Here is a 17,169-nt window from a genome sequence, read left to right on the forward strand (position 1 = left end):
GTGCTGTGATGATAACCTGTTCACATCTGTGAGTAACGAACAGTACAAAAAATAAAATATATATACATACATTACAGAAAAGCCTGCCAAGAAAATAAAACCCATAAACTTAGTTGTACTTTCAGTACTATACACCCCAAAATGATAGGGGGACTCTTTGCTGTTAGTCTGTTAATGTAGTGTGTTTAGAGGATTAGCCATGAACTTTGATCAGTGATATAAAATTGAACACTAATGTGTACTGGGAAATCACAAAGAACCCATTTGGCTTCAGGCAGTGGTACAGATCAAAACAGCAACTTAACTAGCTTCCAGACACTAATCACAGCACAACTCTGCCTGTAACACCAGCACAACTCTAGGAGCTATAAACAACTCCAGCTTTATTTTATCACAGGCACTGTTAGTAAACAGGTCTACAGTAGCTTACAACAAAGACTATGGCTTAGCCCCTGTGCATGAGAACTCAATTACATTGCTGGAATACAGTAGTGTGGTAATTACTCCTCCTTGTAGAGAAATAGCTTTCCAAATTTATGATTAAAAAAAAAAAAAACCAACAACCAGAAGTAGCATCTGGCTACTGAATCCTTTGTAAACACTGATGCAGGCCTAACAGCTGATGTAGGATCAACAGCTGCTTTGTCAAATGATGGACATAAATTAATTTTACATGACAGAAAGCTAAACTGTCTCCTCACAAGTTTCACTCGTAGACAGTGTTTCTAAACTTTCAGTCTGATATTTTATTCTTTATAGACCACAACTGATTTAAATGTCTCTCAATCAATTTGCCATTTATTTTCATAATTCAGGTCACTGGACCCAGTACCCTTTTCCTTTATCTTTATATTTTCATCTTTCCTGTCCTATAATCTCTCCTTAGCACCTGTTGTTTAGGAGAGAAGTCGCTATCAATTTTTACCCTTTTGCTCTCACTATTTCTACATATTTGTCTTGTTTCACTTACAATTGCTTCACTATTTGGGGGCTTACGAGATAAATCCTGGTTCTAACTGGTTTTTAAAAACAACCCTGCTCTGTTTTTCTGTGCTATGATTTGAATGAAAGCAAGATAAGACCAAAACCAAACTGGTCCATTATCATATTTGAATAGCTTCCTATTTTCGCTTTTTTTAAAAAAAAAAAAAACAACAAAATATTTAGAATAGAAATGGGCCCAAAGCAAGTTCCAAATCTGAACTCTCCTGAGAATTTGGGGGATAGCTAAAATTGGGTCAGGTAAAGGGCAATGTCATATTGTGATAAACAGATGAACAAATATCCTTAATTAAATTATTCTTTATGAATTTCTGCTATTTCTCATATATGAATAGAGGACTGTTGTCTGATATAACATCTTCTGGAAATTCATGCAACAAACAGTTGTTAAAACTGCCACTGTTTTGCTATAAGTGATATTAATGGGAGCTGCTTTTTTTTTTGGTCCTTCTTTCAAAAGTTAGTATGAATCCTCAGCCTTCACATCTGAAACCCATTTCCAAGAAGAGCAGGAAGCAACGGCAGGCATACTACAGGTTTCTGGGCAGGCACTGACCAACTCTATATGACAGTGGTGCCCAACTTATTACACAGGAGGGCCACATAAACCTAAGCGTGTGGACAAAACAGATTCTGCATATTTTAATAAGATTTAAAGTCATCTGTGTATTGATTTATATTTTAAATTCAGCTTATTTTGTATTTTGTATTCAGCTTATATTGTCTATTTACACACTTGTGTATAATAAAATGATGTAAACATGACGACAAATCACCAATGAATCGGCTTTTAGTATACTGTGTTGAAGCAAGCTGCGAGCCTTATGAAATGCTCTGGTGGACTGTGTATGACCCGTGGGCCCTAGGTTGGGATCCATGCTATATAGGATCTAACCTAGGCCACCAAAAATAACTTATGTTGATGGTTTCATTTTTATCATTTCAGTGCTGCGGTCATGCAATTCTGTCCTCAATCTGAATTGCAAAGAGTTTGGTATTGGCACCTGGAAACCCCATAAAGCTGTAACAGTCTTTGAATACATTGAGTTCGTCTTTTGGATCGTAAATTCTGGTCACTACCCTTGTCACTTCCTACTTATTACTAATAAAGAACTGCCCTCTGTTATGACTATTTGTGCCTGCACTAGAACACGACATGGGGATCCCACCTCCAGAGAGAGGAAAAAGCAACAAAAAGAGAGTAAGTGAAACTCCTCTGCAATGAGGAAAGAGTTTGTCTCCTCACACACAAGAAGTGGAGCAGACCCTACAGTAGTCTGTGCTGCTAGTGCCGACATGAAAAAGAGGAGAAAGAGCAGCTGAGGCCCTGAAAAGGGCTCTGGGACAGGAAAAGTCCCAGTCTCAGGAAAAGACAAAGAATAAAACAGACAGAACAGAGAAAAGTAAATTCTTTAAACGGGTCTCTTCTGAAAACATGGGCTGCAAGCCAAAACCAGAGAAACTGCAACAAAGAGGCCCACATTTCATAGAAGCAAAAAGGGCTGAGGCCATCTCTACAGGATCAGAGGGAGACAAATAAACTGCCTTAAAGGCACAAAAGTAGTGGGAGGTGGGGGCAATGGGATCAGTGAGAAATAAAATAAAATAGAGATTGTAAAGTGACAGAACTAATATTTCCTATAATCTCTTCAAAAGTGGATAGGCCATTTTAAGCAGCTTCATGTTGCATCCAGTGATGACATTTCCTTATCTCTACCAAAGGAGGTAGGGTACACTGAGGGCATCAGGCCTAGATCTCGATCATAAATATGCCTGTGGAACTATGAAGAAACAGTCTGACATATAGTTTGTTGGGAAATCTGAACAACCGCCAAAGAAGATCAAAGGGGAACACTCGGGAGGAAATTTCAGTGAAAGGAGATTTAAAAAAAAATCAGAAACCAAAGTCAGAAAACCTGAACAGCTCCAGCTGAGAACTTTGGGGGCAGGTAAAGAACGGAAATCTGTGTGTCCTGGAAAATATGCCCAGCACAAGAAGATGAATACCATAAATGTCATAAAACATCATTATGCAGCATTCTGAAGATTTTTAAAGCAGTCGGGAGAAGTACATGGTGAAATATAATCACAGAAATAATGTTCTTTGGTGAAATGGCCACAGTAGACAGTCATAGAGCTGCCCATGTCCGGCTGTGGCAGTGCTGAAAATCATATACCACTTTATCTGCTGCCACATCCTACTAAGGGGCAGCTTAAGAAAGATTGTAATCATAGCTCAGTAGTTGATTCAGCAAGAAATTCCACAGTCGATCACATAAATCTGAAGATCATTAATGACTCCAGTCAAGCAGCTGGACCAATTAATTTGAAACCCTCATAAAGCATGGAACTTTTGGTTAGACATAGCATGGGAAATGCTGGTCCCACTCCGTATTTTTACAAGTCCACCTCATGGGAGAGCGTTCAGAGTGCAGTTGTGGAAATCAGATGAGTGATCTTCTTTTCCACAGATCCAAGCTTCACATAGTGAATGGCCATTGCTGAACGGAGTATTCTAGAACTGCACTGACAAATTTTATGTCCAACTTCATGGCACAGAAGATTGTTTACCTGGTCTCTCTGATCAAGGAACTCTGAAGTTTGAACCAACCTCTTGGGAAAGACTAAAGTAGAAAATGTAGAAAGTGAGGGGAAGAAAGGCAAAGAGAAGAGAAGGGTTCAGACTAAAGCCAAAAGGATTCAAGTCAAGATTAAAGTAAAGGAAGAAAAGACCAAGCCTATAGTCCATGAGAAGACAAAGGAAAAGGTAAATTCAAATTAAGGAAAGAAGCCCACTTGACTGAATGAGGCTGAATAATCTATGAGGCTGAATAACCTTCTCAACAGGGTCAGAGATTAAGGTCATTTACACTGGCCTCCAGGTAAAATTGGGCTTTCCAGTATCAATATATGTTAGAAGCTGAATCCAAGATTTTCAAAATAGGTACCTAAAATAAAGCTTCTATGTCCATATTAGTCCAATGAAGTGACCTTGTTATCAAAAGTACTGAGGCCCCTGCAGCTCCCACTGAAGTCACTCATAGTTTGTACAGCACGTTTTATCATACACAGTATACAGCAAGCCCTTTACTTTCATTTTGCCTCAAGCTTTAATTTTTCCTTTTGTTTAAGATTTAAGTACACATTCTGCTTGTTTTAGGATAACCTTTCTGAATCTGTACCATATAATCCAGCCTCTCTGAAATGAGATACGCTGCAGCCGCTGTATCAATTTTGATTTTAACCTAGTAATCATTTATAAGTACTTGATCAGCACCTAGTAAAATGATAAAGCGTCTGCTCTAAGTTGAACACTATGCAGTTCATCCACGAACTTTTCACTTTGCTGACTTTTTCCACCTCCTCAGGTTCTATAGCCACATACTTTGCTCTGTGAGCAGTGTGAAGGTCATGCTTCTGCACCATGTTCCTGCCATCCACAATTCTAATAATCTAGTCTCTTACAGAGGCACACATCATTTTGCTGCTTCCCAGATGGTATTTGAGTCAGAGACTCCCTCATTTTCCTTACTCTGACCTTTAACTGAATGAGTTGAAAGGGTCCAAATTGTTGCATGCTTTTTTTTTTTTTTGGTCATTTCAGAAATTTGGCTTATCTCCATAGCCAAAGCTTAATGCATTTTTTCTATGTGCAGCTTGCAACAAACTGTCTGCGTCAGTTTTGGCCTTCACATAGTACAAACATGTCATGCAATGTTTCTTCCAGGAATGGTCCAAAAAGATATGTCCCTGCCACTCTATTTGAATTCACCAGTACTTAGGAAAAGGTTCCTCTTTAATTGGTTTGGCATGCAGAGTTTGTAAATTTTTGCAATGAAGTTTGCTTCTGGAACAAAATACCCCCCCTAAAATGTCACTTATGCATTTAACCTTGCATAAACTCTGTGTGTGTGTGTGTGTGTGTGTGTGTGTGTGTGTGTGTGTGTGTGTGTGTGTGTGTGTGTGTGTGTGTGTGTGTGTGTGTGTGTGTGAGAGAGAGAGAGATTGATTAATGGATCTGTCAGTTATATTAGTTATTTCTCCCCAGATGCATTAAAAATGCTGTCTTTCATTTCTTATTTCACTGCTATACTATTAGCAAGAAAAATCACTATTAAAAAGTTTAATATACAGTAAGCACCAAAGTTTCATTAAAACTAAAGACTCTGGCTACACTAGACACAGCCATACTACTAATTGTTCATTCTGGAAACAGACCGTTCCTCTTGGGGGATCCTGTTCTTTCACATTCTTCAGGAAATGAAAAAGGAAATCCTCAGATCTTCTCTTTGGATCCAACCTGTCTACTGAAGAATTAAAAACACTTGCTTTGATTGCCTTAATAAATAAGTTAACTTTTATTTAACTCTCACACATAAAAATCCACAGGGAGTGATACAGATAGCCACCACAAACTACCAAGCTCCCGAACACGGCTCACAGCAAAGCTCTGACTAGATAATGAAGTGCACAAAATGTAGATAGGAGTTAAACAATTTTCATCTTTTTTTTGACACCAGACAATTCTAGCCAGCCAGAACACAGTAACTCTCAGACTCCAAACTCATGCAAAATCCTCACTGACTTCAACAGAGCCAAGATATCACCTCAGATTACCCCATATACACATATTTTAGACACATTAGCCAATTAGTAGGTGGATTCCAGTGTGCTACAAAACACACCATAGACAATAAACAGGAAACCTGCTGATCTTACATCAGACACAGAGAAAATACCATCTCTATAGAGAGCTTGGAAAAAAGATAGCTCTGCTTTTGGGTGTGGTATGCCTGGGAATTTTGGATAGTTATAATCTTTGAAGCAGGCACTTGCCGAAACTTCATTTATATATTGAAACGTCTAAGGTGGAGTTAAACCAATATCTCAGGTCAGCTGACACCCAAGTCTGCCTACTTTTAAAGAGAAATGAGAGGGGTTTCCTTTCTTTTTTAAATCTTCTTATTACTGAACACAGTTGCTTCTGTTATTAAAGCACTGAAGAAAAATCATAGTTAGCTCTGGACTTTTGGCACTTGGGCATAATTTAATATGCTTCTACTGAAACCCCAAATCTCATTAATGATTAAAGATGCATAAAGTTCACACTTCTAGATACAATATTTTCCATTAAAATGGTGGTATATTTTAAAATATTATTATTATGAGTTATTATTTAATATGCTTCAGGTAATGTCTGCGTTAGGTGCTGTGCAAAATATACAAGGAAATATGATCTTGTCCCCAAAACCTTTCAATCTAAAATACACAGACAAAGAGAAAAGAGTAGAAAAAAGGGGAAGTTTAGCATCCAACTCCCATTGACTTTTCAGTAGGGGTTCGGTGCCTAAATTTCTTTTGTGGCTTTGAAAATCTTCCTCTACTTGTTCATTCTGCACTTATGAAATGTGGAAGTACTTCTTAAATTCTGTTCAGGTTAATGGATTCTTTTAAATTAAAAGGGGTTTACTCGTTGTACATATATAAGAGAAAAGAAAAGTACGTAAATATAAAGTTTGTTTTCCCCTAACGATCTATTACTGCCATAAGAAATAGAGCATGGGGTATGGATAACATTAAGCCTTCAAAGCTAATGCTCTACACTGCTTATGGGAGATTAAAATGTCAGAATGTAAAGTGTTTGCAACTCTTACATTTTACACCATAAAGCAGATTCATTAGAAACTTTAAGACTGCTACACTAGCTATTGTAACATTTCTAACTATCATCATCTATTTAAAATTTTAGAGTGACTTGGCAATTTAATGTTGTAGTTTTGTGTGTTTTCCAATATTCAGAATTGTTTATGGTTTCACTGAAAATTTTCATTCTACAACATACAACTCCCTCCACCTTAAAACTAAAGGGCAATAGCGAGAAGTTGACAAATGGTTAGTATAAAGCCTCTTTGTTCTTTAATTAGTGGTTTGCATACGCATTATAGCAGGAACACAAAACTGAGTACCTCTACATTCTCCATGCTCTCTTCTGCAGCTGTTCAATCTTTTTAATTTAATTTTTTTGTTTGTTTTCCCATTAAAAAAAAAGTTAAAATTCAAGCCTATTAGAATTGCAAGAATATTTAGAAAATTGGGTCAGCATTAGGACTTGTTGTGTATTAGCAATTTTATAAATAATTACACAAAAGCAAAGTACCTGAATACACAGTTTGTACACACGCAAAACTCTGATTGACTTCAGCAAGAATTTTGATTGCTCAAGGAATGCAAGATCAGGTGTACATCATTTAAAACCTATTGAAATCAATGGGAATCCTCCCTCTTACTTTAAGGGGCTGTGGATCCAAGCTAAAGTATTTTAGTATAAAATATCATTCTACTATTATTAGACTATTTAGTACATCACTTTAGAAAATCAAATCTTAATTTTAATTTAAATTTGAATGAATGATTCCATCTCTTTGTGATGTTAAATTATTTCAAACCAAAGGAGAGCTAACAGCATACTAGAAAATTAGAACGCTATTTTTTCTTTTAGTAAGCCTATCATGCACAGAACCTCCATTAATTTTTTTTACCAAGACACAATAAATATTGTTCAGTTATAACCTTTATACAACCAGGTATTAATAAAAATGACTAGCTTTACCATTTACCCCTTTGTTGGAAGTACAAAGCTTTATATTTTATGACTTTTCATAAATACTTTCTGCAAGAAAACACTCAAAACCCCTTTTACCATAGCATTAGCAAGTGCTATTAAAGTGCAATGTGCCTAAGAAAAAGCTTTTAATCAACTGACATTCATCCCAAGAAAATACAATCTTACATAAATTTTAGAAGGTTTCCCCTTCGTTTCCAATAGCACACCATTTCTTTTGCATGCAAACAAAATACAGTTACAAAATCTTTTGATGATATGTTTGTTAGAGGGTTTTTAAAGAAAGAAACATAATTTTATTTAAGATACATTAATCTTGCTAACAGATTTTGTTGTAATGTTATGTTGAGAGAGAAATGAACCATCGATCATTAAGGAACAGGTAATTCCACTGAGCACCCAGAAGAATTTATAGTAGTCCATCAGAACCTTTGGTGGCCCATAATTTTTGGTCTGAAATTATCTGTAATACTATTAGTTAAGAAAGTTTGTTCCAGTGATCACTATAACTCTAACACTTTCTTCTTCATTGCTTTCTCTTTTATTTGTCATTATTTGTATTACAACATGTGAACACTTTGGCCCCATTGTGTTGGACATGCTACAAATTCATAGTAAGAGACTGCGCTGAAGAGTTACATAGGCCATACAGACTACACTGCCGTCAGATCGATTTCTCTGGATTGACTGAGCGGTCAGTGAAGACCCGCTCAGTTGATCCAGAAATCGACGTACTAAGACCACCTTCACAAGTGGCGTAGCACATTGTTGACGGGAACATAGTTCCCGTCAGCGCAGTGCAGTGAAGACGGTGTGCAGGAAAGGAGCAGAGAAGTCGACAGAAGTTACGCAAGTTTTTTGCGTAGCCTGCGTAACTCCCATTGAATCTCGGAAGTAAGTGTAGACAGGGTCAAAGGAGGAGAAGAAGGGAGTGAATATTATTATTACCCACATTTTACAGATGGGGAACAAAGGCATAGAGGGAATAAGTGCCCATGGTCACACAAGAAGTCTGTGGCCTAGCTGGGAACTGAACTCAGATATCTAGAGTCCTGGTCCAATGTCTAAATACAAGCCCATCCTACCTCTCTTCTGCTTTTTATCCTTTTCTATCGCTTTCTTTCATTTGATTCCACAGCCTTCCGAAGGTACCGGCCTCTAAAGACAAAGATGGACTACAGTAGCAATTTTAAGGCACAATCCTGCAAAGTGCAGGCTAAACCCTTACACAGGAGCAGCTTCCATTCAATTCCAATCAATCTCAGCTATAAACACAGAAGTTCAAGCAGCTCTAGTAAAGTTTAAAGAAACACATAAGAAATTAATTCATTTGGAAATAAACAGGGTCACCAAGAAAAGATAACAACTGAATCCATTAAGTAAATCCCTAAAAAATAATTAGCTGTTCATGTGTGAAATATCAATATACATACATTAGAGATGCAATATTGACAGTGACAGAAATAATCTTATCACAGTTTGTTAAGAGAAACCTTATGTAAAGATAATAATCATCTTTTTTATTTGGCACGGTATTACCAAGTAAGAGAATGAACCTTCTCTACCATTCAAGACACGTTATTTCTGGACATTTTATTAAACTGAAAAACAATTCTGTCTTTACTAATTAACAAGTCAAATCTAGTTTAATAAATGTATTAATGTTAAAAAATTGTCAAATAGATTTTGTTTGAGGATGAGTGTACTCAGTCTGAGTACTGAATACATAGAGGCTAAATATGCCACTTAAAAAAAAATTATTTTTTTTGATGTGGTGGAGAACAACAAACCAAGTGTTTGTTTGCATTCTAGAATCTCATTGGTTTAGTAAATTTTTACCTCGCTCCGCATGCAGCATTTTGTATTTCTGTACTTTGAAGGAAAAAATATTTTATGTAGACAGTGTGCTACTGAGTTGGGGACATATTTTAAGTGACTCTAAGATCAGGTTGCATCAGTTTATACTTCTTTCATTGGCCAGAATTAAAAAAAACAGTCTTTGGGAATATCAAACAGCACTGGCAACAACTGGGATCTGACTATATCCAGTGATATTTCCTGTCAAATTTAAGTTTTCCTATAGGGAACAGCTCTGTATCTAAAGGATGTCGGTTGTTTATAGATCAGTGTAACAAAGAGGTGGAGAAAGACCCATTACAGCAAAGACTTGGATGGGACTGACTATCTATCTATCTATCTATCTATCTACCATAAAATAATTAGCCGTTTATGGAGCTTAGGATAGATAGATAGATAGGTGTTATTGTGGAGTTTGTTATGGTTTTGTAGATTTTTGAACTCTCATATGGTTCATTGCTGTTAAATATTAACAGCCGTGGTTACTGACCTTTTAATATGACTGAACTTTTTTTTTTCTTTAAAGTTTCTCTTTCCTTATAATGCAGATTGTCTAATATTTTTGATACCAGAATTCTGTCACACCAGTCCCAATGTTTAGAAAGCTTGTCTGAGGACCTATATAAATAGAGTGGTGTCCCTTCCTGAACTACACTTGAAAGAGTTGGTGGTTGCCAGATTTATAAAGGTATTTAGGTGCCTAAAGATTCAGATAGGTGCCTAGTGGAATTTTCAAAAGCACCTAGGAGCCTAACTCCCATTGATTTCCAGATCTTTAGGTGCCTAAGTATATTTAAAAATCTGGCCTTTAGAGCCTACTCTTACATCCCCTTGACTTCAGAAGGATTTTGGACAGGGTGCACAATGAATGCAGGATCAGCTCTTTAGATGATACACTCCTGAAGACAGGACCACTATGACAAATTCAGATTTGGTGTTACTGAATGGAACAACACCTGTTTATACCATGTCTGAATTTGACCCCACTTATATTGTATGGGCCAGATTCACCACAGTGTTACTCCGGTTTTCAAAAGAGTTACACCTATGTAAAACTGGAGTAATACAGTGGTGAATAGGGCCCTATGTCTGTAAAGTCCCATGTGCTACTAACAATAGTAGTCATTGTCTCATTGAACTATTTAGTCATTGCTGATAAAGTAATTTAGATATGGTGCTTCATCAGGTAAAAGTTACTCATTTGAGTAGACCCATTGACTTCAGCTGGATTTCCTATTTTTGGACTATTTGCATAAGTAAGGGTTGTAGAAGCAGTCCGAGGACGGTATTTTTACTTGCCACCTCAAATTTTATCTCAAGTGAGACTTGTGCAGTTGGCTATTATTTCTGGATTTAAGATTCCTTTGGTCTAATACTTGTACAGTAGGACAGTGAACTCTGTACCTATTAGATCCCGGAGAATAAACTTTGGTTTTATTGCATGCTTCTAGTTTTTGAAATTTTCAATTACTGTTAATACTTTCAGTTACTTGTAACTTTGCCTCAATTTTAAGCATTTGGGCTGAAATTTGCCACTCTGGGTGTCTGCCTCAAGCCAATTTCTTCTGGAAAATATCACTTAAATTGATTCAGCTGTTTCCAAGACCAAGACTAGGGAAAATATATATTATTTTTCCCATGTTAAAAAATTCTGGCAACCTTTCTTTGACAAGCTTGAGTGCCCCTATACTTTTGAGCAGGGACTTGAAATTTGGCAGGGGGTGGTGTTTTTGTCAGGGTTGTGCCTTTTGCCATCTCCAAAGAAAGCTGCACAAACTGGGCCAAATTATAAGCATTTGAAAAATGCTTCACACATGCTTGGCTCAGACTGTCTAGATTTTACAGCTAAATTGCCCAAAGATTTCATTTACACAGGATGTTCTCCAGCCCAGAGCTGAGCATTTCCCTGCAACTGAAGTTTTGGGCTGCTGTGGGCTTTGCTGGGACCGGTCACCAGAACTGTAAGCATGGAGATTATTTGGCTAGCTTGTTCTTCCACAGTGCCTGTGCCCAGCAGGGGGTCATTGAGAGCACAGGAAAGAGACTAGGACTGTGGGCAAGGAGACCTGGAGCTAAGAATGTTAGTGTGTGTGGTGGGGGAGGAGAGACTGGGAACCAGTAGTTTAACCAAAGGTTAATGTGGGGAAAACTGAAACCAGAGGAGATGCAGGGAGGGAGTACTGGTATCAGCTGTGCAGGAATCTGGGGGATGAGGGAGAGCTGGGACCGGCTGGGCAAAGAGACTGGGACTGGAAGTTTGAGGAGCCTGGAACTGGGATGGGAAGTCCAGAAGGGTGAGACTAGAATTTGCTGGGCAACGAGACTGGAACTGGGATGAAAAGGCTGAGGAGTGGAGACTGGGGAGTGGCTAGATGAGGAGAATGAGAACTAGATGAGGAGCTGGAGAGGGTAGGCGAAGAAGAGGGGAAGAGAAAGGACTGGGATAGGGACAGATTGAAGGACATGAGGAAGAAGGTGTTACACTTGAGGAGAATGGTCAGAAGAATCTGGGACCACTAAAGATTAACTATTCTCCAGAGCCTGAAATGGAACCCAAGATTCCTAAGTTTCACCACTGCTAGTGCACATACAAGATGACAACCTACTACTGCTGTCATTTACTCTGAAAGCTCAAGTATCAGAGATCTATGTGGTGGATCTAAAGGTTCTGACCCTGCTAATGACACATGTGAGTATCAATATGATGCCACATGATGAAATTTCTGGTTTTTCTGTTTGCTTTTTAAAAACCTAGGAAATCACACACAAAACTTATATTAAAAGAACATTTTTAAAGTTGCAAAGTCAAGCATTGATGAAGTAGGACATGCCAGAATTAAGGATGCCTTTTCAACCTTAATTTGTTTTCCTTGTGCATATTCAGCATGATACCTGCATGCATTTAATTATAGGATCACATAGGATTTTTCCATAGAATCCCTGCTTCATTCAGTGCACAGAATAAACTTGACCTGGCATGAATCAGGGTTGTGTAGTCAAGGAGGCTGTTGTCTGTAGGACCCATGCCATGAGGTTGCATGAAGTTGGAAGATGTAGTCAATAAAGAAGGCAATTGCAAGAAGAGAAGGGAGGCTCTCCTGTTTAAGGCAGTTGAATGTTCCCTTGAAGAGCTGGATTCTATTCCTGTCTCTGTCATAGAGTTCCTACATGATTCAACCATGTAATGTTTACGTCATGCAAACCATATATTTCAGAGGTGGTCACTAAATGTGTGTTCCTCGTTTTCTGCACTTTAGACCTTGGAGTCTGAGTTCCATACATGTTGAGCACTCACAGCTGCAAATGAAGTCCATGGGAGCTGTGCTTTTAACCTATTCAGTGCTTTATATAATGCTAACTGCTCTGAAAAAAAAATCAGGTCCTTAGTGTCTCGAATTGAGCATCCAAAAATTAGCAGCTGTTTTTGACTTTCATCTGCCTGCGACTTAGTTCCCTATCTGTCAAACAGAGATAATACCACCACCTCACCTCACAGGAGTGGTATGAAAATATTTAAATTAATATTTGTGTAGCACTCACATACTATAGTGGGGAATGTCATAGGAAAGCCCACAAGGAAATTAGAAGTCTGACTTCACAGCAGCCTGTGAATAGTGTACAGCAAATAAGGTATGGAGCCACACAATGAAAAATGGAGAAAACAAAATATTGACTCATTAAGTTCATTGCCTCAATAAGTGAGCATCATCCATCCTGCACTGAATGAAGCAGCAGTCCTGTGGAAAAAATAGTATGTGATCATGTAATTAAAGATTGTATCATAATAGGTAAGTGTAAGGGGGCTAAATTAAGACTGCAAAGGCAACCTTAATTCTGACATGCTTGATTCTGCAACCTTAATTATGTTGTTTAACAGATTTTTTTTGTGTTATATATCGGGCCCTACTAATTTCACGGCCATGAAAAACGTGTTACAGACTGTGAAATAAGCCCTTCCCTGTGAAATCCGATCTCCCTTGAGCTACTGGGGGTGCCCCAGCCAGGAGCTGCTAGCCCTAGCTGGGCTGGGGAGGGACAGGACTTGTTCTTCCCCAGCACGGCCGCTCTTATGGGGAGATCAGACACACTCCACGTACCTCCTCCCGGCTGCAGTAGCCCTGGAGCTTCCTGCAGTCGGAGGAGGCTTCCGGAAGTGGAGGTGGGTTTGATCTCCCCTGTGCTGCTGGGAGCACCCAGGATTTGCTTTTCCCCTGCACAGCTGCTCTCAGTGCGGAGATCAGACTCACTTTCGGAGGCAGCACAGAAGTGAGGGTGGTACAGCTTCACTTCTGCACATCAGAAGCCCCGGAACTTCCTGAAACTGTGGTAAGTACCTGGAGGTGGGTCTGATCCCCACCTCCCCGAGAGCAGCCATGCAGGGCAAGAGCAAGTCCTGTCCCTCCATAGCCCTGCTAGGAGTTGGGGCTCGGGGGCTTCCACCAGGTGGCTTCTGGCATGGCTCAGGGCTTCCTCCCCCATGGATCCTGCTGGGGCTTGGGGCACCCAAGCTCAAGGCTTCCACCCCCACAGTTGCTGCCAGGGCTCGGGTCTTCTGCCTCTGTGGCTTCTGCCCGTTTTTCCCAGTGGCCCCCAAATTGGCCAGGGCCTCTGGGCACAGGCCCCATGGGCCTGTGTTAATCTGCCACTGGTCGGGACTAGCAACTAAGATACCCCAGCTGGGGCACTCCCAGCAGCACACGAGAGATCAGATGCACTTCCACCTCCAGGAAGTTTTGTGGCTGCTGCTTTTGGAGCCCAGCTCTGAAAGCAGCACAGAAGTGAGGGTGGCAATCCTGTGACCCTCCTACAAAAAGCTTTGTACACCCCCCGCCCCACAACCCTCTTTTGGGTCGGGACCTCCATAAACATCTGAAAACGTGAAATCGACTAATTTTCAAATCCATGAAATTGACCAGAATGGACTGTTAATTGGTAGAGCCATAGTTATATATAATTAGCTTTGCAACATTCAGGTTGTTTGTATTTAGAGAAAGAATTTAACTGGGCATATTGGGCTTGGTTTTAAAAACTGAGCAGCAAATGGGTATCTGAAAACAGCAAAAGGAGCATGAAAATCAGTTAAAATGCATGGGTGAAAAAAATAGACATGCTTGTTTCAAAGGGCAGGTATTCTTGTGCAGCATAGTACTTATTTGCAGAAGGGTGAGGGTGGGGGTTAAGTAGGTAATTTTCTTAGTCATTCATTTGTAATTTTCAATGCGAAATTGCAGTCACTTGTATTATGCTGCACAAATACAGGCAAATTAAAGGGTGGAATAAATAATTACAGATAACATATATATATATATATATATATATATATGTGTGTGTGTGTGTGTGTGTGTGTGTGTGAATCAAGACAAGAAAGCTACTTGCCATTCATTTTTGAGCTACTTAAGATGCTGTTGTGCATTTGGATGAGAAAGGAAAATCCCACTACAAGGATCAGAATGTAATAGCACATAGTAGTGGGCAAGGTTAATCCTATTTGGACCTCACAATGGTTTTTGAGTGCTTTAATAGTAATACAACTGTAACACTGTTTTTTATCACCAGAGGTAGCAGGCACAGTTTCTCCCAATATCTGTGGGTCTAATTCTGATCTCACACCCATTTTCAATGGTTTAGCTCTATTAACTTCAGAGGCATTAATCTTGATTTACATTGTTGGGAGAGAAGCATCGGGCCCCGTGATTTTACTCCATTAATTGGTAGGTAAAGGCTGTTTAATATGGCAAACCTTCAAAAGCAAAGAGTTTTAGAATTGTTTTATTAATATTAATAATACTTAGCATTTCTAAAGATCTTTTCATCTTCAAAGTGTTTCACAAATATTAACTAATTAATCCTCATAACACCCCTGAGTCCTATTCCTGAATTCCCTGCACAATTCCAAACTTATTTGAAGTCACTGACACTTCAGGGTGTGCAAGAAGAGAAGGACTTGACTTCTGAGAGATAGGTAAGTATTACAGTTTCCAGGTGGAAAAATTGGGGGGCAAAGAGGTTGAGAAATGTTCTGAAATGTGGCCTTTAACTCTGCCCTTAGTCCACCTTGGTATGCTCAGGTGATACAAACAGTGGTAGGCCCAAACCAAACCAAAATAACCTCTATATTGGTAAAATCTCAGAACCATATCCAAACTTTGCAGCTTGGCTTCATCTCTAATTGTAACACATGCAGCATCACCTACTGCTTTCGAATCTCTTCAGTTATTTGGTAACACAAAGGGACAAATTCTGCGCTTAGGACAGCTAACCGGTATCATGTGAGTATCAATCACACACATGGAATTTGGCCTTAAATATGAATCTGAATTCTGAATTTCTCTACTTTTTGTGAATTTAGGTTACAACTATAACTTTATGCTAACGAATTTTAGTGGGGGTTTGTTTTGTTTTAATTCAGCAGTATTGGGAAGGAAATAGTATTCACTTCCATTTCAATCTACACTCTTGTGATTAAAGGTCCATCAAAGTATACCAATTACATGGATTTAATGGAGATTCAGAACCTTGGTGAATGTCAGTACAGTTTTAAAGTGTGACTGCATATTGTAGATTTACCCATAATCCTTTGTAAGAGTTTTAATCATGGAGCAGTAATTTAATGGATATTCAACATAATTCTTCTTTAAAGTCTCCAGTACTACCTGAAATCAAAGAATTGGAATTAGATTTTGGTATAAGGGTGGATATTTTTAACAGGCAGACACATGAAGAAAAACCACTGCACAATAACCAATTATCAAACATTGAAAAATTTATTTGTTAATGAATGTGTGTTAATAGAATGATGAAATCTACATTGTGGCCTATAAAATAGTCAATTACCGAAAAAAGCCATTGTTAAATTACAGCAGTGTGAAAAAGGCATTCCCTCTTTAATTTTTGAACTTTGCAATGAAAACTGAAATTAAAACAAAACAAAACACTGCTCCTGCTCATTGCTTCTCCTAATGTCTCCTAGTGACCTCATTGGCATAGGGATAATCAGGGGCTGCATGCCCAACTTTCCTCCCTTCCCCTCCTATGCCACTCAGGGCTGACTGGGGTGGGGGAGTGGGCAGAGCTTTGGTTCTGCATCGACCCAATGCAGCAATGAGCACAGCAGGGGTAGTAATCTGCATGGGCCAAGAAGGAAACATGAAAAGAGTGAGTCATGCTGTCCCTAGGATGCTTCTGGGACGGCACAGCTATTCATTACCCTTAAGTAAAATAGGTTGCATCATCCTTAATTATTGTTTCATCTGTGATGATATAAGATCTGCTGTTTGTATAGAATTATAATTTTCAGTAAACATTATGAATAAAAGAAAATAATTATTTTCTGAATCAGGCTGATACCTTATTATATTCTATATTGCATCTCTGAGAAAATCTGTATTTCACAATTTAATGACACTACAAATAAGAGAGGCTAGTTTCTCCCCACCTGCAGGAAAACCCCACAGGAAACAACTTCAGTGTTCACAAAGCCTCATCTATTTGAGGAGCAGAGGAATTTGTCGGTCTGCAGAAGAGGAGATGGGCATGGCCATCTAAACACAGAGATTACCTGAGATCTGTAGCAGAGAAGCCTGCAGCTTTCAGGGCATCCATGTGGAAACCCAACACCACAGAATTACTCCCACGATACCCTCCCCAGGCAGTTTCACTGCATCAGGTGGCACGCTGCTATTTGCCTC

General features: G+C 38.9%; 1 protein-coding gene across 9 annotated transcripts in view; it reads right to left on the minus strand.

The window, feature by feature from the left end:
• The window catches only part of LOC137164328 (neurexin-1-like), a 250,070-nt gene that overhangs the window by 218,153 nt on the left and 14,748 nt on the right, over positions 1–17,169 (minus strand). The window contains exon 3 of one of the 9 annotated variants that reach the window (XM_067565129.1): positions 5,117–5,306. The exons of 5 other annotated variants lie outside the window; for them this stretch is intronic. In XM_067565129.1, coding sequence (XP_067421230.1) covers positions 5,173–5,306 — 134 coding nt within the window. In that variant the 3' untranslated portion in view covers positions 5,117–5,172. Of the gene's footprint in view, positions 1–5,116; positions 5,310–13,163; positions 13,219–16,047; positions 16,135–17,169 lie in introns of those variants that run through there. 3 more of the 9 variants (XM_067565128.1, XM_067565134.1, XM_067565133.1) reach the window with 3 other exon arrangements.

Source organism: Emydura macquarii, unplaced genomic scaffold (genome assembly GCF_026122565.2).
Source record: "Emydura macquarii macquarii isolate MOO-44397 ecotype Brisbane River unplaced genomic scaffold, CSIRO-AGI_Emac_v2 contig_2676, whole genome shotgun sequence".
In the NCBI taxonomy this organism is placed as follows: domain Eukaryota; kingdom Metazoa; phylum Chordata; order Testudines; family Chelidae; genus Emydura; species Emydura macquarii.